This window comes from Corylus avellana, chromosome 4 (assembly GCF_965113065.1).
Source record: "Corylus avellana chromosome 4, dhCorAvel1.hap1.2, whole genome shotgun sequence".
Lineage (NCBI taxonomy): Eukaryota > Viridiplantae > Streptophyta > Magnoliopsida > Fagales > Betulaceae > Corylus > Corylus avellana.
In genome coordinates, this window is record NC_142493.1 from 25,915,761 (window position 1) to 25,938,975 (window position 23,215).

A 23,215-nucleotide genomic window follows, 5' to 3' on the forward strand; every position below is an offset into this window, starting at 1 on the left:
TTTTTCGAGGCTCTTAATTGACTAGAAAAGGATACGAAAAATGTCAGTGATATGACTGATACCAATACTATGTAGCAAATTGCTAAATGACTGTTATACAATTGAAAAATATTGATATGTTATTATATAACAATCGTATAATACTTTACTAAATAGTATTTTTTGTTTGGTTTATGAGTCATGATTCTTGTTTGAACGTATTCATCATTCCCTTATGTCATTTCATTCTTCAGGTGGATGAAAATGGTGAAAACCCAGCATGGGAAGCCATTGGATATCACGTGGACAATGATGAGGACCCTTCTAAAGTCCCTCAAAAAAGGCCTCTCGAGAAGGGAATGGTAGAAACTATGCACGAAACTGAGTTAACCCTTGTGCATTCCCTTGCCCAGAAAGGTATTAAAGCTAGACTAGACCCCAGGGACAACCTCTTCAAAATCGAATGTGATGTTGTAGTTGTTGGCTCTGGGTGTGGAGGAGGTGTTGCAGCTGCTGTGCTTGCATGTTCAGGCCACAAGGTCATTGTTCTTGAGAAAGGGAACTACTTCACTGCTTCTGATTATTCTTCATTAGAAGGCCCTGCCTGGGAGCAACTATATGAAGCAGGAGGACTCCTTCCGTCTACTGATGGGGGAAAGATTATTCTGGCAGGTTCAACTGTTGGTGGTGGCTCTGCTGTTAATTGGTCAGCATCTATCAAAACTCCGGATGAAGTGCTTCGGGAATGGGCTGAGGACTGCAAGATCCCACTGTTTGGGAGCCCTGAATATCGTTCTGCAATGGATACTGTGTGTTTGAGAATTGGTGTAACAGAGAATTGTGTGGAGGAGGGTTTCCAAAACCAAGTATTGCGAAAAGGGTGTGAGAATTTAGGTCTTAAAGTTGATTATGTGCCACGAAATTCATCGGAGAATCACTATTGTGGATCTTGTGGTTATGGTTGTGCAAAAGGGGACAAAAAAGGGACTGATTCTACTTGGCTTGTGGATGCAGTGGATCATGGTGCTGTGATCATAACAGGATGTAAAGCTGAGAGATTCATTCTTGAAGAGAACAAGAGTGGAAGCAAACGAGCAAAGAAATGCAAGGGAGTTGAAGCAAAGACTGTGACCAAAAACATCACAAAAATGCTGCATATTGAGGCCAAAGTAACCATCTCTGCATGTGGGGCTCTTTTAACACCCCCTCTAATGATATCTAGCGGATTGAAGAACCGTAACATTGGCCGCAACCTTCATCTCCACCCTGTTGTTATGGCCTGGGGATACTTTCCAGAATCAAATACAATGCTCAAGGGTAAAAGCTACGAGGGTGGAATAATCACATCGGTCAACAAGGTGGTAGGAGAAGACTCAAATATTGTAAGAGCCATTATAGAAACTCCAGCATTAGGGCCTGCATCATTTGCCGTTTTATGTCCTTGGGAATCTGGCCTAGACAAAAAGAAAAGGATGGTGAAGTATGCAAGAACTGCTCATTTGATTACCATAATTAGAGACTTGGGCTCTGGAGATGTTAGGGTGGATGGAAGGATAAACTACAGAGTAGATGCATCAGACGGAGAAAACCTTAGGGCTGGGTTAAAGCAGGCATTGAGAATTTTGGTAACAGCCGGGGCTGTTGAGGTGGGCACCCATCGAAGTGACGGTCAGAGACTCAAATGCAAAGGAATTAGCGAAAAAGAAGTGGAGATGTTTCTGGACACGGTATCTACTGCAGAAGGGCCATTGTCACTTGTGCAGAATTGGACACCACTTACCTCTGCCCATCAAATGGGTAGCTGTAGAATGGGGATTGATGACAAAGAAGGAGCGGTTGATGTGAATGGGGAAAGTTGGGAAGCAAAAGGCCTCTTCGTTTGTGATGCTAGTGTTCTGCCAAGTGCTGTTGGTGTCAATCCCATGATCACCATCCAGTCAATTGCTTACTGCCTTTCAAAGAAAATAGCCGAGTCCATACAAAAAGTACCCTTCTAAAGCTTCTTCATTCGTCTTATTGTTCTTTTATCACACACACGATCTGCATCTACGCAGAACACACACACACACTTTGTGTTGATCATTGGATGCATATATTGTACTCTTTTTATTTTTTATGAATAAAATTTTATTTGACAGTAAAAAAAGAAGTAAATGGTTAATCAAAATATCATTCCTAGCTTGGAAGCTTAGTAGGACCAATCACATTGGTAGTTGTTAATTCAAGCATGCTATTCCAATATCAGAGGACATGTTTTTGGCGTATAATAAAAATTAGTGGAGAATACCTTTAACCCCCAAAAGTATCGTCACAATGTCGTTCTGCTCACGTGAACGGTTCTTAAAACATGCATTGCAGAGTAAGATTTCGAATGCCATAAAAGATTTTGGCTTTCCTTATTAGACACTAATTAATTTTCATATGAGATGATCAAATGCCCGATCCACCATATATCACTTAATAATTAGACAACGGACTTAATATCTAATTCTAATTTGCTATATATTTACTAACAAAAAAGTCAGCCAATGATTAGTCAAAATCGGCTAGGGTTTAATGTAAAAATGAGTTAAACATGGTTGGAGAAAAAAATAAATACAGCTCAGGAAAAGAAAAAAAATGATATATTACACATCATTCTAATATTCATTTGCGGTTCATCTCTTTTGCAAATCATCGATTGTACTTGTAGGTCCCAAAAGTCCAATGGATAATTTGCCAAAAAACTGTATAAAGGTGTACATTGAATGTTATTAACCAGAATGATTTGTAGCATTTTTTTTTTTTTTTTAAAAAAAAAGAAGCATACCAACTTGGAAAGAAAAGCACAAATTGACACATTGATGTCATTTTAGTCACATGACTACTAATATCATAGATAGACTGGGAGGGGGGTCGGTATGGACCATTGTCCCCTCGTAATCTTTTGAAATCTTACATTAAATGGTGAAATTTTAATTGATTGCCCCTACCCATTAAAAAGCTTGGGCTACCCATTAAAAGACTTGGCCCCCATCATTAAAAGACTTGGGTTCTTAAGGGGTAGTTCAATCTGCAAGGAACTAGGCCTTATGAGGGAGGTCACTAGTTCGAATCTCCCCTCCCCCTCTTATGTGGACATGTCAAAAAATAATAATAATAATAAAAAAATAAAAATAAAAGAAAGAAAAAAGATTTGGACTTGGCTGTTGGACAATTTCCTTTATATTATATTAATCACTTATTATTATTCAAATAAAAGGAAGGAAAAAAAATACAAAATTAGTCCTTATAGTTTATCTAATTTATAATTAAATCCATGTGGTATTAAAATGAATTCAAAGGTTCCTGATATATGCCAAAAAAACAATTTAGTCCTTATAGTCAAATTCTACCTCCTTTGTGAGGGTTTCCCACCTCCTCTATGAGGGTTTTCCACTTTCTCGTGAGGGTTTTTAGGGGAGGAGGAATGGATCTTTTTCCTCTCCTCCTCCCCTCTTTCTTCTTTTTTTGCTTTGTTTTCTATCAAGCTCTTTGCCCTTTTTAGTTCTTCTCGACCAGACCAAAAGCTCTGGCCATTTTCATTCCCTTCGCTTAGCCTCCATTGCTCCATCACCGTCAGGGCCGGCTAACTGGGTAGGCGACTGAGGCCGTCACCTAGAGCCCGCAAATAATAAGGCCCCAAAAAAAAATTTTATAAGGCCCAAAAAAAATTTAATAAGGCAAAAAAAAAAAAAAAAAAAAAAAGTTAATTTGTTTTTAATATGGCCCAATTTTTATTTTATTTTATTTTTTATTTTTTTAAAAAATTAACCCTCTAATAATAGCAAATAAGTAATAAGGCCCAATTTAATAAGGACCAACATAAAGAACGAGAAGTCAAGAACCTTCGGTCCTTCTGCAATTTTTCTAAGTCTCAGGAGAACCTTCATGCTAATGCTCCCAACTCTTCTTCTCCTTCAAAACTAGAAATCTCCAACTCCAAGAACTCTCTCGTCTTTGCCTCTCTAAGTCAGGTTTTATTACTATATTTTTGTAATTTACTTTATTATAGTCAGAATATTTTTTTATTTAAATTATGTTTGTTGTTAATATTTTTAATTAAACATGTCTACTAGTAAAAAATATGCATCTGGATATGAAAAACTTAAAAAGAAAAGAAAAGTAGAGAAATTGATTGAATCTCAAAGAGGAGTTTTAAATAAATTTTGTTATTAGCAATAAACAAAATATGGAGGGTAATTTAGGTGAAAAACTCATAAATGAACAAGAAATTCATGAAAAAAGAATTAGAAGATAATGAAAATACTATTGATGTATCTAACTCTATTGTTACAAATATTTATGACCATGGCCAATGGAAAAATATTGATGCAAAATTAAGAGATTTATTAGTAGAAAATGGTCCAATAAGATACAATAATATATATAGATTTTCCTAAAGATGAGAAGTCTAGGCATTTTTCTAGTACATATTATATACGAACATTATCAAATGGGGAGCAACATAATAGAAGATGACTAGTCTATTTAAAAGATTTAGATAGACTATTTTGTTTTTGTTGCAAGTTGTTTAATTCAAAACCTAATAGAACGCAATTAGATAATGAAGGAACTTAAAAATCTTAGTGCTAAACTTAAAAGTCATGAAACAATCAATGAACATATTATTAACATGAATGATTGGGTTGATTTAGAAATGAGATTATTAAAAAATAAAACAATTGATAAAAATGTCCACGAACAAATTAACAGAGAGAAAGATCATTGGAAAAGAGTATTGCTTGGATTATTATTGTAGTAAAGAATCTTAGTAAGAATAATTTGGCATTTAGAGGGCAAAATGAAAAGATTTACCAAGAAAATAATGAAATTTTTTTAAGTCTAATTGAAATGATTGCATAATTTGACCCAGTAAAGCAAGAGCATATTTGACTTAAAAAAAAAAAAAAAAAAAAAATTCGGCCCAATTTCAAAGTTTCGTCTAAGGCCCCAAAATACATTGAGCCGCCCCTGGTCACCGTCATCCATGCTCACTACCGCACCACGCGTCCTCTTCTCGGAGATGTTGGTGTTTTTAGATCTATTTTTTTAAAAATTAGATCTACTCTATTCCACCAGTTTCTTTTGCCGACTAACCTATCCATTGTGCTCGCTGTCATCCCAGCTCCGTGTCATCGCCCTCCTTACACAGTTCCGTCCACCACGTGTCGGTGTGTGGGCCCCACTCACTGGAGTGTGGCTCGCACTCGCCAGAGTGTGTCTCACACTCGTCGTCCAGTGAGCTCCATCTTCCGTGCCTCGACCGTTGTTGTTTTTTGCTGGTTGTTTTGTTTATTTCTTTTGTATTTCTGTTGTTTTTTTATGAGTTATTATCTCCTTGTGTTGTATTGGTTAGATCCAGGGGCTGAGACTTTTGTTACCGAATTTGTGTTGGTATCTCTCTCTTCTGCAGTCCCTGATTCAGACTTTGACAGTGCATCTTCGGCTTCATCTACCTTTCGGTGGATGTTGCTTGTTCCAAGTGGTGGCTCAGATAGGTTCGCCTTAATTTGTGCCAATTTTGCTTCTGTAACCGCTTTGTGCGGTCTCTTGAGAGGACGATGTCACTTGTTTGATCAATTTCCTACCATTTGTAATTATTTCAGCACTGTTTTAGTTTGTTTTGGGTCTGTTGTTGAGGAGCACACCCCATTTTCGTTTTTAGGATCGCACATTCTCTATTCCTGGCTTTTTGGATGAAGAATGAGAATGATCCTCCCCTATAACCATTTTTCATATTCAACTAAAAAAAAAATTGTACTTGTGGGTCCCAAAAGTCCAATAGTTCATTTGCAAAAAAATTGTATAAAGATGTACAATGAATGTTATTAACAGAATAACTTGTAGCACTTTTCAAAAAAAAAAAAAAAAAAACTTGCATACCAACTTGGAAAGAAAAGCACAAATTGACACATTGATGTCATTTTAGCCGCATGACTATTATTATCATAGACAGACTGGGAGAGGGGTTGGTATGGACCATTGTCCCCTCATGATCATTGAAAATCTTACATTAAAAGGTGAAACTTTAATTGTTTGGCTCCACCAATTAAAAAAGCTTGGCCTACCCATTAAAAGACGGAACTGGATCCTCTCCGGTCTATTTTGAACTAGAGAATATTCAGTTAATTATGGTCAGGATCTATTTAAAAAGATCTTGAGGCAATAAATAGGACATATGTCTAATATATATATATATCAACAAAATAATTAAAAGTTTTTTTTAAAAAAAAAAACTTAAGGGGTGACCGCCCACCCTAATTGGGGCTTGGGGGTGGTCCGGCCACCCGCAAGGGCCAAATAAAAAAAACAAAAAAGATTTGGCCATTGGGGGTGGCCGATCCACCCCTAAGGGGCCAAATAAAAAAAAAAAAAAAAAAAAAAGATTTGGCACTTTGGGGTGGTCGATCCACCCCCAAGGGCCATGGGGTGGCTTCAGCCACCCCAAGGGCCGGTCTGTGGTGGCTGGAACCACTTTCATGGCCCTTGGGGGCGGATCGGCCACCCCAAGGGCCCAATCTTTTTTTTTTTTTTTTTAATTATTTGGCCCTTGTAGGTGGCTAGCCAACCCTTAATTTTTTTTAATTATTTTTATAATATATTTAATATTTTTTTATTTTTTTTATTAATGAGAGATGATGTCCCATTTATAGCCTCAGGAACTCTCTATAGAGATCTTAACTATTAACGGGATATTCTCGAGTTCAAAATGAACTGAAGAAGATTCTGTTCCTTAAAAGACTTGGCTCTATCATTAGAAGACTTGGACTTGGCTCTTGGACAATTACTTTTATATTATATTAATCACTTACTATTCAAATAAAAAAAAAATAAAAACACTTTTTCTCTTAAGTCCCCATTTGATACAAATGGGAATACATTTTTTTTTAAAAAAATGAGAGAAATAGTTATTCCGTAATACATTTTTCAAAAACATTTATACTATTTTTTATTTTTATTTTAAACTTCAAAAAATAAAGTGGTCAGCCACCCACAAAAGAAGTTGGGGGGTGGCCGCATGCACCACTACGTTTCATTTTGGGGTGGCGGCCCCCCTGAGGGCGTCTGGGGTGGGTGCTACCATCCCTGTGGGTCCTTTGGGTATTTTCCACAGTAGATATTTTCTCTTTTAATTTCTCGACCACAAAAAATGCAGCACGCCAAGTTTGCAAGAAAATCAAATTGACAGAGACTCACTATCCTTTCTATTTTAGTTCGAAAAGGGGTTAAATTTTCAGTGGTTGAAGCCTCAGAGGCCTTGACAATTGACATCGCTCGGAATGGAGGAATTAACTAAGGCCGCTGAAGCTTACTATAACAATGCCTCCCCGGAACTTCGGGGGCTAGCGTTTGAAGCTTTCCGGTCCATGGATATGAACGGCGACGGCGGAGTGACCATGGCAGAGTTGGTTGAATTCTTTAGGCAACGTGGCTACAATATAGACCCGAATCTTTTCTATGCGTTGGACACCAACAGGAACGGTTTCTTGGAATTCCATGAATTCCTTACGTTGTACTACATCCTGAAAACCCGTTATGTTTGGTGCCACTCGTGCGGATATCGGCTGCTGGGACTTTATTTTACGTGCCTCCAATGCTTCGACAGCGTTGGCCACACCTACCATCTCTGTGCAACTTGCTATGGAGCAAAGCATCACGTATATCAACACCCGGCCCACACCATCTTCTTGGATAACTACATGTTGCTACACCACATGATCGTCAGGAGAACCCATCCTCCTAATTCTGCTCATCATAATCTGGTAATTAGCAAATGTTATATATTCTTTTATTATTATTATTATTTTTATGATAATGTAAATTTTTATCAACCCGCAAAATTTTTACATATTTCTTGTAAAACATAAAATTCACAAACGTTGTTTTCATAACATGGCTTGCATACCGTAATAATGTAAATCATAATATTTCCATAACATAGAATATATATATATATATATATATATATATATATATATATATATATATATATATATCTCATAACTAAGTGGTCAGTTCGGGCTCACAATATGTAAGAAAATTATGTGATTTCATCTTTTAGAAAAAAATTTATTTTTCATTTACAAAGTGCATGCAATAAATCTGTGTCTACTCACGAAATGAGTTTACTTAATTGATTTGTTAGCTTAAATCCCTATTAATTAATGACTATTCTTCCATAGAGTTTTGTCTATCATCTGCAAATTTTTTCCGTACCATTAGTCAGGTTTGAAAACACCTTAACAATTGACTTGGCGGGTCTTTGGAGTTGTCTTGGAAGTCTTGTGGTGTGGGCCAGCCTTTTGCTTGATTTAACACATTGGCTTGAATGAGTCAATTAATATTGCTCAATATATACGTCATTGACTTGAGAATTGAGATCGAGTCAATATTATTCATGATTGATAGACAAATTAATATCATCATCAGTTTAAAAGATTCACTTGATGATCTTGTGGCTCATGCATGCTCAACGTCACTGTCATGCCCGGCCCCAACGAACACATGCAAGGAGAGCTCTAGGAATTTGCCTCAAGATGAGAAGATACAAGTTTCCTTCAACTTACACTACATTTCATTAAACTAACTCACCACCATTTGAACACATCACCTTCAACATAAAAAACACTTCCCATTTTTACATTCGATCAACAATATTCATAAATACTCAGCAAAAAATCAACACCCTAAAATACATTAACAACACAAATCACAACTTCAATATACCCCGCCCGCTAAACTCACCATCAACATTACTAAAACCCCATTACAAGCTCGATCTATTTCATCAAAAAAACAACTCAACACCGATCTTAACATCCATATTTCATTAAAACGCAAAAATGATGAACATACTAATTAACAAATCACTACAGTACTCTAAAAGTCATTAAAAACTAAACAGTAGCCTCAAATACTTAACATATGTCAAACGTAAAAGGGAGAGAATTGTCTTTCCACCAAGCTCCTCTCTTCAAGCTTCAAGCCCTCTCTCTGTCTCTCTCTTTCTCTCAGAAGGAGGTTTCTCCCCCTTCAATTTTTGTTTAAGGCTTTATTTGTTTCGACGTAAAATGTTTTTTGATATATATATATATATATATATATATATATATATATTATTCAATCATATTAAACTCTAAATTACGAAAATGGCCGGGACCCCACGGAAACTCGCCTAGGACCTTGCCTAGACCTTATAGGGACCCCACCGGGACCCAATCGGGACATTTTCATAATTTAGATTTTAATATCATTGAATGAAAAAAAGGGAAAATGTTTTTCTAGAAATCATTTCTTAGGAAAATGTTTTTCGCTGAAAACATTTTTTGATTTTGGGTCTCGACTAGGTCTTGGTCGGGTCTCGGCAAAGTTTCAGCGGGGTCTCAGTTTGGTCTCGATCACGTCCTGGTTGAGTCTCAGCAAGTTCCCGGTTTGGTCCCAATCAGGTCTCGGGCAGGTAACCCACGGGTCCCGGTTGGGTCCTGGATAGGTCCTGGTGGGTCTTAGTTGAGTCCTAGCGGGGTCCCTATCAAGTCTCAAGCGGGTTTTGGTCTTGTCCCGGGCTGGTCCCAATTGAGTCTTGGGTGGGTTCTGGGTGAGTCCCGGGCAAATCTCGGTTGGGTCCCGTTCGGGTCTTTATCAAGTCTCAGCGGGCTCCCAGTTTGGTCCTGATCAGGTCCCATGCGTGTCCTTGACGGGTCCCCAACGGGGCCCAGGTGGGTCCACGAGGTCGAGTCCCGGGGGGGTCTGGGTTGCGTCCTGGACGGGGCCCGGTAGGGTCTCGATTGGGTCCTAGTGCGTCTCGAATGGCTCTAGGTCGAGTCTCGGGTGGGGTCCCGTCTTGGTCAGGTTTCAGGCGGGTCTTGACAATGTCCTAGCTGGGTTTGTCGATTTGAGAATGAGATATTCAAACTCGAAAGATAGTCTACAGTTTTCAAAAATGAAAGCCATTTTCTGTAAATTAAAGAAGAATTTTTGGTAATATTTTCCACTAACTATTATTTTACGTGGCACAAACACCCGAAAATATAAAAAAAACATTTTCCGAAAATTATTTTACGCCGAAACAAACAGAGCCTTAATGCAGTTTCAAATGTATGTTTAAAACTTGCTTCATTCGAAAAAACTTGGATTCATTCGAACGAATGTTGCAGCTAGCATTAAATTAAATGTCGAATCTAACCTACTCACAAGTTTGAAACCCTGTGGGTCCGTTTTGTAAATGGTTTAGGCAAAGGCAAGGCAATCCTACTTTTTCATTTTTTTAACATTCTCTTACTTTTTATATCACATCAACTACTCTTTATTACTATTCAAATAAAAAAATCACTACAATTTTTTTCAAAAAAAACATTCTTACTTTTTTTTACATCAATTAATTTTTGCTACAGTATCGGACTGAAACCGAAACGAAATCGTTTACCAAACAAACCCTGTACGTTCGAACAACTTTGTACTTCATTCAACCGAACTTGGAAAATTCATGATCAATCTCTGCCGTTTGATCTCTCCCACCACTCTTGAGGCTGTGCTGAGTGAAGATGCCATCTTGTTTGGACAAAGATAAAGTTCGTTCGAACAAAGTACGTCAAAAAACGTTTAATGCTGGTCATTTTCTCACCCACACATGTGGCACTGTCATGTAGAGATCAACTTATGTTCGAGCGAACTTGCAGCTCGTTCAAACGAACTCGCCCAAATTTGAATTACTTGAAACGAACTCCCAACTTTATTGCCTTAATGATCAAACGCCTACAAGCCCAATTGTGCCCTATCTAGCTAGATCCACCACAATTTCCCTTTATTTTCCCTTTATTGTGCTCTATCGATTTAGGTCTTGAATGCGATCAAGTAATTAATCAAGTTTAGGGGCGTGAGTTTGCATGGGAATTAGGCATCCTTAACTTACTTTTATGCAGATGCACCTGGTCCAATTAATTCATGCTGCATGGATGATTATTTATTTATTTATTTAATGCAGACACTATTTCCACAACCGCCTGTTGCTCAAAACGTACCTCCAAGGGTAAGTTTCTTTGTCTTACCCGCTTCTTTCTCCATTAATTTTCATCCTTTATCAATAATTCGACATCTTCATCACCTCATGCACTATTGACACATGGATAAATAATTGTAGTTTTTTTTGTCCATATATATATATATGTGCATCCAATTTGAATCAAAAGAGATTTTGGAGGAATAAGACAGGAAATAGTGCTAGAAATTTTGGAGAGCATGAGTAAATAAATATCGACTTTAGAGGACTATATATAGCTAGCTGTACTACTATACCTGCAAATTCCTTTTTAATGGTTATTACCAATAGCACGAATATATCCAATGTTGCTAAAAAAATAAATAAATAAATAAATAAAAATTGAGAGGGGTATGAAAACTTGATTTTCCTATTAAAGTTTTCTCATTTCTTGTTTATTCCGCTTTCAGCATAATTGGTTGCTTACCGCGTTTAATGCACTGGAGATGGCGTTTAGCCTTGGGAGTATTTTGGCCAATTGTAGCATCATGTAATAAAATCAACCACACAAAACAACATTCAGCCATTGTAGCTCAAACTTGATAGAAGAAAGGCGAGAGTTATGGAGGTATTGCAGTATAAGACAACCATGGCGTTTGTTTGGTATAAATCGGGTTTTTACTTCAAAGGTTTTATAAGTATAAATTAATTGTAATTTTTTTTTTTAGTGGATGTTTCTTGGAATTGGTTATCATCATCATATCGGGAGTGATTTTACTTTTGAATAATTTTTCAGAATGTTTTCATTTTGTCAACAAAACTTTTTTGTCAAGTTTATTTTATTTTTGCGATTGTGGCTGTGGTTTGGAAAGTTTAATTGGTTGTGATTGTCTGCAAACTCCTATAGATTCACTCCCTTCTAAGTGTTGTTTGGGGTCTTTGAGCGTTTTTCAATGCAAAAAAGGAACTATTAATTGGGTTCTCAAGAGGTGCTCCTTGTCACTTTCCTTTGCAAACCTGTTCTACCTTGTTGTGAGAAATTAGTAGGAAGCCCTGTTTCAAATGTTCAAAACTCAAAAGTGAGTTCCCATTGATTGCTTTCTAGTTAATTAGATTTTTCTTGTGAGAACGAATACCATATTGCTTTTTCCTAACTTCAGAAGTTGTCTTTTTGGGTACATAAGCTAGTTTGATTGCCAGTAATTGCCAAACGACAGACCAAAATATGAAGTAGCTAACCAACTTAATTAATTAGATCAAACTAAGAAAAGGAAATGTAAAGCAGCTGATATTTATGTTCAACTCAGAATGCCTGTTTGTTAATTGTACAAGAAAATTAAACATTATTGTCGTAACACGCGCTTTAATTCTTCATAACAATTGGCGCCTTAGAATTGAGATTATATGTAATGGAGATGACGAGCCGTTTTGTTATTTAAAATGACTGGCCAGCTTGTCATGGACGTACGGGCGTCTGTACATGCATGCATGCATGCCGTCCAAGCAACGATTCACCCATCAGAATCTGTCTCCCGGAATGGTAATGGAACTTCCTTCACTGCCCTGTAGTTTCCCACGTTGTTCAGATGCTCATTCTCCAACCTATTTCATCACAATTTACCAATTAATTAATATCAGACAAAATTTCATTATATACTTCACATGTTTTTTTTTTTTTTTTAGTAATTTTATGTGTGAGCTATCTAGACAGAAATTAAAGTACATACCTATAAAAGTTCCAATGTCCACGACGAATAACTTCCAATGAAGCCAGGAAAAATTCTAGCAACTGTTTCTCAGCATATCGATCTCTAGGCAGGCTAAGTACGGACTCCACCCATGCAACTCTTAGAACAATGTTAAAGGCCTGCAATTTTCAATTTCTTGTCTGTTTCAGACATGTTTTGTCTAAAGAGATCATGAGAAAAAGAGAGAGAGAGATAAGTACTCTTACTATGGAAATGTAGTAGATGCATTTTTTCTTGAGAATTAAATCATCTCTAAGCCAGAGGTTTTTGGAGTTGGGGTTGAGAAGCCCCCAGTCCTTAACAAAATCCCAGTACAACTGATATAGAGTAGCCACCACAGAAGTAATTATGGCAAACCAGAGGTTTAATTTATTATGTTTATGATCATATGTCAACCTGGCACCGGCTGCCACCATGGCTGAAATATACTTCCCCATGTTAGCCAAATGGTCCACGTTACATTCATCAAACCATCGTCTTGCACACTTGTTAAATACAACAATACGAAAGCAAGGTGTTAGTTGGAATATATATATAGGCAGCATATATAGACTATTGTAGAGTGTTCCAAAGCCAAATATATAGCATTTCGAATACTTATTCCAATTAATGTCAAGGAATAAATGTTCACGTGTTGTTAAATCACCATTTGTCTTAAAAGATTAAGCTTAAAATCAAATATGAACAGATAAATTAAATTATTTGATTTATGTTATAATAACATTCTCCCTTAATAATTGAGGCTTAATATATATGTAAAATATTTAATTGAAATAGAAAGTAAATTGACTCTATTAAGGTAGTTTAAGCCTGCACGTGAGGGATGATATTATAATATAAATTAAATAATTAAATTAATTTTATTTTATTAGCTTGATCTTTTGGGATAAGCCAAAATTTAAATGCAGAGTAGGAGAAAGAAAATGAAGTCATAAATTTAAATTAAACAATTATACCTGCATTGCACGCCAAAAGTATGGCAAAAAAGAAATGACATAAGCTAGCTCCCTGAATATCCTTCCGGATTTGGGGTGGCAGGCATTGTAATTGTGTGTTCTGAAACTTCCTGCAAGAAAGTAGCAGGCTGCGGATTCCATGTACCTCAGTAAGGAAATCTGTAAACAGTAAAGGATGTATTAACCGGAGATTAATGAAGCTATGTAGAGAGAAGAGAATTAATGAATCTTAAACAAATTTATTTCCATCGCTTAATTTGTTTGGTTACCAAGAACTTGGAAGAAAATAAATATAAAGTTGATGTTTTGGATTTCAATAGCATCATGAGGTTGCTTAAGAGTGGTTAATTACCTGGCTAGTAAGTTGGTCGGCCATGAAAATGTCTACCAACATAACCTGCATATATGTATACATGATACAAAAAATGCCACAATTTACTAATTTTCATCATATTGTTGAAGGAAATCATTGAGAAAGTACATAAATAAATAAATAAATTTACCTTATAAAATGGAGAGCAAACTATATTACGAATTATACGGAGGAAACAGTAGCGTGTCGGGCGGTAGAAGATGTCAAATGGGCAAATGAGCAGTGCGAAGAAAAACTGAAAAAAGTGGATCATTTACGATCAGTATATTTTGTATGAGTAAATTAAGCAGGTTTTATCTAGAGATAGAGAAAGAGGATGTTTGGATTATGAAACTTTAAATGAGATCATGTTGTTTAAATTAGGGAAATATTTATGTAAAATGATAGCCAGAGATGAAAATCAAACATTTCTCGAAACGAAAAAAGGGCACTAACCAACACAAGAATTCCAGGAATTGTATCAACTTGGCTAGGAGGGAAGCCGGTGGTGGCCCGTAAGAGGAGGTGAACAACCATGGCTCCGACCACATTGGTCATGAAGGTGGTGCAAATGAGGAAGGCATCTTTGTACTTGAGGGATGTAGTGGGTGAGAATTCAAAGATGAAGTTGTAGTTGATCCTTGTACTCTTCCACATTAACAAATTGCATCCATACATGAACAAATGCAAACTCAGCAAAGCAATTATGCTGCAAAAGTCACCCTTTTCAATTAGCCTACACATCAATAATATATAACATATGCTTCTTTCATCTTATATTTTGCCATTGCATGAATAAAAATATTGATGACAATATTACAAGTGTTCTTCCTTAAATAGCACCGACATTTACAATTATTATTATGGCTTTAAATTAAGATGAATCGAGAAAATGGCTAATTAACCTACTGAGTCTAAGTAATTGATTGGAAGACTGCTTCCATAATGGCTTTAATTAATGTGATTGAGCCTGGGCGGGCCGGGATAGTGAGAGCGAGTTCCATATACTTTAAAATTATTTATTTTAACATAAATAAATAAAATTATTCATTTTGACCCCTTTAAATCAAGGCATTTTATTTTTAATCAAAAGGTCTGATGTTGATTTTTTTTTAAAAAAAAATAAATTATTTATGTTAAAATATTGATTAAATGATTAAATTTATTCATTCCAATCAGATCTTGAATTCAAACCTTGAATTTATCAGTTTATTCTCCGTTTAAATCAAATATTTCACGTGTTGGACAGTCTAAACATATACGTGTTATTTTAATCTATTCTTAGAATGCTTATATAATAAATAATCATAAATAAAAATATATTAGAAATCTAAATCAAATGGAATTTCTTTGATATATCCTAATAACATTAGGTCAAGTGTTATCAATGTTCAAATCAAATAAGGAAATAAATTACTTTATAATGAAAAAAAAAAAAAAAACCCTCCTATACTGGTTATTAAGAGCATCTCCAACAATAATAAGTCATTTTAACTACTCAAAATATAACTTTTTGAATTTTAGCTATTAGTTTTTTACTATAATCTTCAAAAGAAACGTCTATTCAACTCTCTATTTTCTTTAAATATTATTTTTTATCCTTACTTTGAGTAGAGCGAGAGACATGAGAGAAAAAATAAAAAATAAAAAAAAATAAAGAATAAAAAAAGTTTACAAGGTACTACAATGAACTTCACTACAGCAAATTTTAGTAAAACTTTTTTTTTTTTTTGAAGTGTATTGGAAGAGAAAATAGCCCATAAAAATTTAATTTAACTATAAATGGTCATTTAGATTTTAGGCTACCTGTGTCACTGTGTGATTTTTTTTTTTGTTTTTTTTGTTTTTTGCAATATTAATGTGTGTAAAAATATAAAATGAGGAGAAAGAGAGGAAAATTCACCTGAAAACTGGGTATACTGTTTCCATATATTCCCTTCGTTGTCTATCAGGGGAGGAGAATATACCCGACAAGTGTGCTAAGGATGCATATATAATAAATAGGGACACAAAACAACCAGTAAACAATCCTGCAATAAACAATAACAAAACAAATTAAATTAAACAAGTTTAATCAGAAGTGGGATTTAACAAATTCTTTTGAAAATTAAATCAGCCACACTGCGGAGTAATCCCACTAGCTAGGGAATTAGTGGCTAGCATTAGCAAGGGCTCAAATATTTAATTAATTAAGAATTAATACGTGGATTAGTGAAAGATAATTACCAACAAAGAAGGTGAGCATGTGAGATGTTTTTGGCTGTTGGGGGCGCAAGAATTTCATCGCCTTTTTCCTGTCATTGTTGGCGAAGTGCTTTGTGAATATGTTTTCCACATCGTCCATCAGTCTAAAAACCTTTTCAAACCAAATATAATAATCCCTATTAGAAAAAAAACAACACCACCCATTCTCCAAAATCCACTTAGAGATATTGGAAAAGGAATATAATTTAAAAAATAATAATAATAAAAAAAAAATTGTACTGAAATTGATTGTCACTGAGTCTTATCATTTGGATGTGGACAATGCAAACGTTTTGAGCGTCATTCTTGTTTGGGAGAGACATTACGGTAGTGCACGAGGAATCAAAGACAATCATGGGGGCAAAGCGAAAGGTGGTGTACGTTTATGACTTCTAAATGACAAGACTTTTTAAGGTTGTGTTAGTGTGACCCTAAGAAGACTGAAAATTGTCTTCTGTTTACCACCTTCTATGGCGGCCCCAGTTCTTTAGATGGGTTGGATCATTTACTTGACCAACTTTTTAACACTATCTCCTGTTTATTTTGAGGTTATTGTTAGGGTTTGTCACCCTTTATTTATTGATTTATTTTCTTGTAATCTCCCACTTCCCCCCTTTCCCCAATTTGAATTATAAAGGAAAAAAAAAAGGATATATGGAAGAATAATTTACCTTGCCAGAGCTAATAAATGGGGATTCCTTCACGGCTCTTAGATAATTTGCCGAAGCTTGCTGGTTGGATACCTGTTGATCACATGAGAAATTGATATTAATGCTATAGTTGTTGACAGAATTAATTAAGAGGATAATTACATTAATTATACCCTATAACAAATTAAGGTATCTAAAAAAAGGTTTAATTTAACATGAAAAAGAAAAAGAAAAAGGCAAAACGTGGTATGAGTCAGAGATGGTTAGGAACATTTGGTTTCTTCAATCATGGTGTGTGTAGGAAGAAAATAGTTCGGAGTTTCACACTCTTCATGTGAGGTTTTTAGACATCATTGTCTCCTGCCGAAACCAGTTTGCCAAGGCATGATGTATTGATCTAATGCAAGCATTTCATTAATTAATATTTTATTTATATATAAAAAAAAAAGGATCAAATTTAATGGCATTGAGTGTGAAATGAAGTGCCAACCAAAAGCAAAAGCTTCACTTAATTACCAATTACGTAAAAAGACTAATCACTAAAATATCTCTGCAATTCCTTTTGTTTCTTGTCCCCTTTCTATGTGTGTCGTGTCGTGTCACAGTGAGGTATTTTCATTTGGTAAATTGAGGTTACTTAAGATAGATATTAATTATCACCATACCTTATCAAATTTCTTCAGTATCTTTGCGAATGCCACCATATTTAGTGAGCTGCCAAAAATAGTTAATTCGATTATTTGAACATACATACTATAGAGAAAATGTCTTTATACATAACACCAAAAAGAAAAAACCTCACAACAATCCACAAACCAAATTCAATATTAGGTAAAGTGATTAGTACTTAAGTTGCTTTCATCGAAAAGGTGATGGAGCTAATTATACTAATATGCTTCTATTTTATTTTATTTTATTATTATTATTATTATTATTTTTTTTTTTTTTAAAAAAAAAAGGACCCATTGATAATTAACTGAAGTATATATGATCCCAAAAATCAAAAGCAATATATATTTCAGAATTCTGTGCTTCACAAAATCACATGTGGCCCATTGAGATTTCTACGCCTCGATCAGTACTTACTTTTAGTAAAGGCAATAGCGCATTACCATCACCAACTTCATTTATTAAAGGCACCCTTACGTGGCCTCATGCTTAACTATATATCACCATTACCTCCACCAACGCTAAACCACACCCACTCATCAAATCAAATCAATCTAATTAATTTCTCTATTTTTATGAACCAAAAAAGAAGAAGAAAGAAATTAAAGAAAAGAACCTGTAGGTTTTGAGTAGACCAAGGCCTTTGTAGAGCTCAACAAATGCGCTTCTTATAGTCTTTTCAGCGCATTGAACCTTCTTTCCATTAATGAATTCACCGGAGCCTTCTTTTCTGGGATTATTAACTAAATCTTCCCACAGCACTATCGATGTAAGGGCGGCGATTGCCCTTGTTGTTGTCGTTGCCGGAATGTCTATCTTCATGGCCATCTTATGTTTCCCTTGCTTTGTTTTTGTCCTTGTTTCCGAGTTAACGAAACTCACACCATTTCTTTGTAATGATGCTATTGCTTCTTCTGTCTCCGAGCTCTGATCAGAAGGGCTTTCAGCCAATTCAATCGACCCTTCTGCATGCAGTATATATAATTAATGATTTATTTATTAAAGGAGGACTAACTTTGTATTAATTTTTAAAGGACAGAAATTTCCTCAAATATCTTTCGACCTATGTAAAATAGTACTAAGTGTCTATAAATATTTAAAATATACATTAAATTTTTAACCTCATTAATAGCAGTTTACTAATTTAAACTAAATTTAATATGCATTTTTTTTTTTTTTTTTTTTTGATAAGATATGCATTTTAAATGTTTGCAGATACTTGGAACTATGAATTAGAGAATATTTTCTTTATACTGGTTTAGAGGAAATTTTTATCTATTTTTAAATTAAATATAAGAGAGCAAATTAATATCGCTAGCATTTATTGGTTGGCTACCTACTTAAAATGAGTCTCAAAGTAATTGCCATGTGGATATTTGTATGCCCTCTAAATCACGTTTCGTAGGACCCCAAATCCTCACCGGTCTAAATTAAACACATAATTATTTTATTACAAAAATTAAGGCATGTTTCGCAACGTGTCAGCATGACATTGTTCCATGTCTATAGTCCTGTAAGTTGGACCTTACAGAGAAATTCTATAGACTACATGCAGCAAAAAAAAAAAATTTAGACTCACCGGAGTAATTAGAACTCCGGGCCGGAGATAACCAAGAACGAGAAGAACTTAGGGAGTTGGGACTCGACGGAGAACTTTTCCGGCCACGGTCGTTGATAATTTGCTTGAGTTCAAGCAAAATCTGATGCTGCTTGTGGAGATTCTCCCATCTCTCAAGCAACTCACCCTCCGTTTTCTTGTAAAATTGGTTCACCTTAGTGAGCTCTTCATCCAATTTCGCAAAAAACATTATTACCTACACATCACTCAAATACCCACAAATAAAATTAGCAGTAATAATAATTAAAATGATGGGTAAGCAGTAAAAATGTGGCATATATATATATAAATTAATATTATTAATTACCTCATCCTCCTCAGTAAACAGCTGAGAAAGCTCAGTTTCATAAACCTCCTCCTCACTATCCTCCATGGTTTTATTCTTGACCTGAAACAGAAAATGGATATATAATGGAGAAGCTTCATGCTTTCTATAGTGTCTTTTTCTTTTGGGTGCTCACGATCTTTTCGTGAAAGGAGTGTGTGCCTATAACAACCGTTTCTTTTTGGTTTCGTGAGAGAATGAGAAACACTCCAAAAGGGAAAGCAAAACGCACCAAAAAAAAAAAGAAAAGAAAATTGTTCTAAGATATATATATATATATATATATATATATATATATATATATATATATATGCATTGCCTTAATTGGAGTACTCTCATAGCATTCTCAATTTACGTCCATTTTTTCTTCTTCTAGTATTTGACAGACAATAATTGCAATATTGCAAAATTAAAGCACTAAATATTATATATGGTCATGGAACATGAACGATGTTTAGTGAATAACAGGTAGGCCATGTCTTGTCGTGTATGAGAGAGAGAGAGAGAGAGTTCAGGTGTACCGGAAACACCCAAGAGAGTTTGGCCGGAAAATGACGTCATGAGTAATAAAGTTTCTTGAAATAGTTTAAAAACAATATACACGTAGAGACACAAAAAGACAAAAACCAAAAACACACCGGACTTTTCGGGTACGAAAAAACAAAACCAAAAAAGCTTTCGCGAATGGAGATAAATCCAGTACCGGAAAAAACTCAAAAAAGTGACCGGAATTCAATGATCGATCGGACGTACACGTTAACTCAACTTCAATTAGGCTGCTCTTCTTTGAAAAGCAAAAGGGTTGTAAACACAAACATACATACATACATACATATGGATTTCTACATGTTTGCATATTATATATATATATATATATATATATATGTACCTGAATTATATCGGTCGACTTGTTATCGGGATCGTGGAACTTGTTATAGAATTTGTTCGTCAAGTATCGAATTGGGTCGAAAATGGAGAGACCGAATTCGCCATTAACGTCTTGAGGGTGTTTGGGCACTCTAGAAAGCTTGATTCTCTTGATTTGTTTCTTCAAGTGGCGGTAATTCACGAATTTCTCCCTCCACTCGGGAATGATTTGAGCTTCAAGCTCCTTCGAGAACTTCACCATTTTGGTTTCTTGAAGTGTATGAAGGGGGGAGAGTGAGGCATAAAAGTAGAGCTTAAGAGGTAAGAGAGTGATTGGAAAGGTTTACATTTATAGAAGAGAGTGAGGGGGAGAAGAGAGAGCCGTGTAAAGAAAATATATGGAACACGGATTTTGCTATTCAGATATGGAACTTTTCAATTTCTTTACGGAATTTTTTTTTTTTTAATAATTTATAGAAAATTAAAGGGTAATGGGATTTTAGTTTATGTGGAGCCTTCAAGTCTAAGTTTGGGTCCATGTTGTTTTCTTTCACACTATCATGTTGTAGTGTTTAAAAAAAAATGAAATTGCTTTTATGAAAGTCATTTCGGCATATATATATAAAATTATGCCAACTTGGCGGCCACTAAACTAGTCATGCGCGTAGCATGCAAGTTCTCTGTCTTGCTATCAACAAAAATTTCACTTTTCAAAAAAAAGCAAATAACGAAAAGAAATAAGAATTATATTTTACCATATTTGAGTTACATGGTGCAAATTAAAAAGGATAAAAGTAAAATTGGTATACGTGGTTTGAGATTTTGACAAATAAATTATGGTGTCTAAAAAGTGATTAAATACTTTTTTAGGTAAGCAAAAAAAAAAAAAAAAAAAAAAAGAGGTAACTGCCATTAAAAAATTAAATTGACAAAATCCAACAATCGCATCAGCACAAATTCTATTGTCACTTGCAATAAAAATATTAAAAAACTAAATATAAAACATATATTAAAAAAAAGAACAAAAAAAAAGAAACAAACAAACAAAAACGGGACGGCTGAACCATATACTCTCAACACCATGGGAGTGGTTTGGCCATTCTTTCTTTAAGTATATTTGAGGTAGCCGAACCATTCTCATGGCCTTGGAGATGAGATGGTTCGGCCACCCAGCATAGGAGTGGGCAAATACCCGTGAAACCCACCCTGCCCCGCCTATTTTTCCTAATAAAAATGTGGATCCGAGTTGTTTTTTGGAATATTTGTACAAGGCAGGGCAGGTTGCGAGTTGATTTTGTTTTGAAAACCCCGAATACTCACCTCAGCCCTTTACCCTAAACATAAAAACCTAATACTCACAATAACTCATCCATCATCTTATTCTTTCTTCACGCCGCTTCTTTTTCTTCTTTCTTCATTTTCTTCTTTCCTCTCTCTCCTATGCACCTCCCTCTCTCTCTCTCTCTCTCTCTCTTTTGTCTGTGGCTCTCTCCCTCTCACTCTCTCGTCCAGTCATATACGCCTCTCTAGGTGATGTAAACCCGCCCAAGCCCGCATCACTCACCCCAGGCCCGCAAAATCCGAGACTCAGTGTATATTGTTCATTATAGTTAGGTTGCAGGTCTAATTTTTAATACCCGCAACCTGCGGAGCTAGTATCGAAATATCCGATACTCGGCCCGATCTGACCTGTGCCCACCCCTGACTCGCACTTGGCCAAAGGGAGTGATGTACCACCCCTTTCATTTTCCTTCTTCTTCTTTTTTTAATATATATTTTATATTTGGGTTTTTATTTTTTTATATTGTAAGTGACACTTGTAATATTATTATTGGCGATAATGTGACACATGAATAAATTCTGTCAACTTCTTTAATGGATGGGACCTATTTGTTTTTTGTTTGTTTGCTTATCCCATAGAATGTTTAGTCATTTTAATTTAAAATATCAATAAGCTATTTGTCAAAACTTCAAACCATATTAACCAATTGTACACTTATCCTAATTATTAATGCAAACACTGTGTATTATTTATGAAAATTAATCAATTCTGTTATACCTGCGGCTGTGCTAAACTCTCATGCGTGTGGCACGGAAACTTTCCACCTTGCTACTAATTATTAACACAAATTTCATTTCTTAATAAATTCAAATTACGAAAGAACAAAAATTGTATCATACCATATTTAAATTATATTGTACAAATTAATAATATGCCATACTACAAGTTCTTATTAGACCTTTCATCGAAGCATTTCAAAAAAAAAAAAAAGACCTTTGATCGAAGAAATAGTTCCCCACCACCCCAAAACCCCCCAAAACCCCCCCACCACCCCCCCCCCCCCCCCCCCCCCCCCCCCCCCCCCCTCCTCTCTCTTGGATTAACAATTTTACTTATTTTAAGGCATAAAGGTGTTCCAATTCCCTATATCTCTATCCTTGATAAGTTTATCTTGGTAAATGCATGCTTAGTCCAGAACAGAAGATAATTACACATGCACGTGACCAAAATATTCAGGTCCTCAAAGAATCATGGACATCTCATGATAATATATATATATATATATATATAACTTTTAGGTCCCAAAATATTCAGGTCCCATCTGTGACCAATAGGTTTGAAGATCTTGATATATAACTTTTAACATTCCTTTAAACAGTTTTTATTTTGACCATAGTAAAGTTTAATAATAATGTTTCGCTGGACAACTAAAATCATTGCTTTATTGATTTAAAATTAATCATGTTGACCATTATAACATTTGAATCACAAAACAGTGGTGATTATAGACTATAGAGCATAAGTTTTTA

General features: G+C 35.3%; 3 protein-coding genes across 3 annotated transcripts; 2 read left to right on the forward strand and 1 right to left on the reverse strand.

Annotated features, from left to right (window-relative positions):
* Window positions 1-306: 306 nt before the first annotated feature.
* LOC132178302 (long-chain-alcohol oxidase FAO1-like) lies at window positions 307-2,093 on the forward strand. Its single transcript, XM_088515898.1, has one exon. It carries the CDS (start codon window positions 339-341, stop codon window positions 1,974-1,976), a length of 1,638 nt encoding a protein of 545 aa, XP_088372024.1. The 5' UTR covers window positions 307-338; the 3' UTR covers window positions 1,977-2,093.
* Window positions 2,094-7,280: 5,187 nt separating this feature from the next.
* On the forward strand, window positions 7,281-11,529 carry LOC148586515 (uncharacterized). The gene is made up of 2 exons (XM_088515676.1): window positions 7,281-7,763; window positions 11,446-11,529. Exons 1-2 carry the CDS (start codon window positions 7,281-7,283, stop codon window positions 11,527-11,529), a joined length of 567 nt encoding a protein of 188 aa, XP_088371802.1.
* Window positions 11,530-12,266: 737 nt separating this feature from the next.
* On the reverse strand, window positions 12,267-20,730 carry PHO1 (phosphate 1). Its single transcript, XM_059592143.2, has 15 exons — window positions 20,427-20,730; window positions 19,520-19,600; window positions 19,174-19,408; window positions 18,211-18,559; window positions 17,591-17,639; window positions 16,947-17,018; window positions 16,258-16,387; window positions 15,935-16,061; window positions 14,488-14,740; window positions 14,183-14,287; window positions 14,032-14,076; window positions 13,680-13,838; window positions 12,930-13,208; window positions 12,703-12,842; window positions 12,267-12,577 (listed from the first exon to the last, which is right to left on the reverse strand). Exons 1-15 carry the CDS (start codon window positions 20,664-20,666, stop codon window positions 12,487-12,489), a joined length of 2,355 nt encoding a protein of 784 aa, XP_059448126.2. The 5' UTR covers window positions 20,667-20,730; the 3' UTR covers window positions 12,267-12,486.
* Between the last annotated feature and the right edge of the window lie 2,485 nt (window positions 20,731-23,215).

Coding starts and splice junctions, on each gene's coding strand:
- LOC132178302 (XM_088515898.1), top strand. CDS start 339: ATGGTAGAAACTATGCACGAAACTGAGTTAACCCTTGTGCATTCCCTT.
- LOC148586515 (XM_088515676.1), top strand. CDS start 7,281: ATGGAGGAATTAACTAAGGCCGCTGAAGCTTACTATAACAATGCCTCC. Junction 7,764..11,445: donor ATTCTGCTCATCATAATCTG/GTAATTAGCAAA, acceptor TTCCGCTTTCAG/CATAATTGGTTGCTTACCGC.
- PHO1 (XM_059592143.2), bottom strand. CDS start 20,666: ATGGTGAAGTTCTCGAAGGAGCTTGAAGCTCAAATCATTCCCGAGTGG. Junction 18,560..19,173: donor CCGGAGTTCTAATTACTCCG/GTGAGTCTAAAT, acceptor TACTGCATGCAG/AAGGGTCGATTGAATTGGCT. Junction 17,019..17,590: donor TACTGAAGAAATTTGATAAG/GTATGGTGATAA, acceptor TGTGATCAACAG/GTATCCAACCAGCAAGCTTC.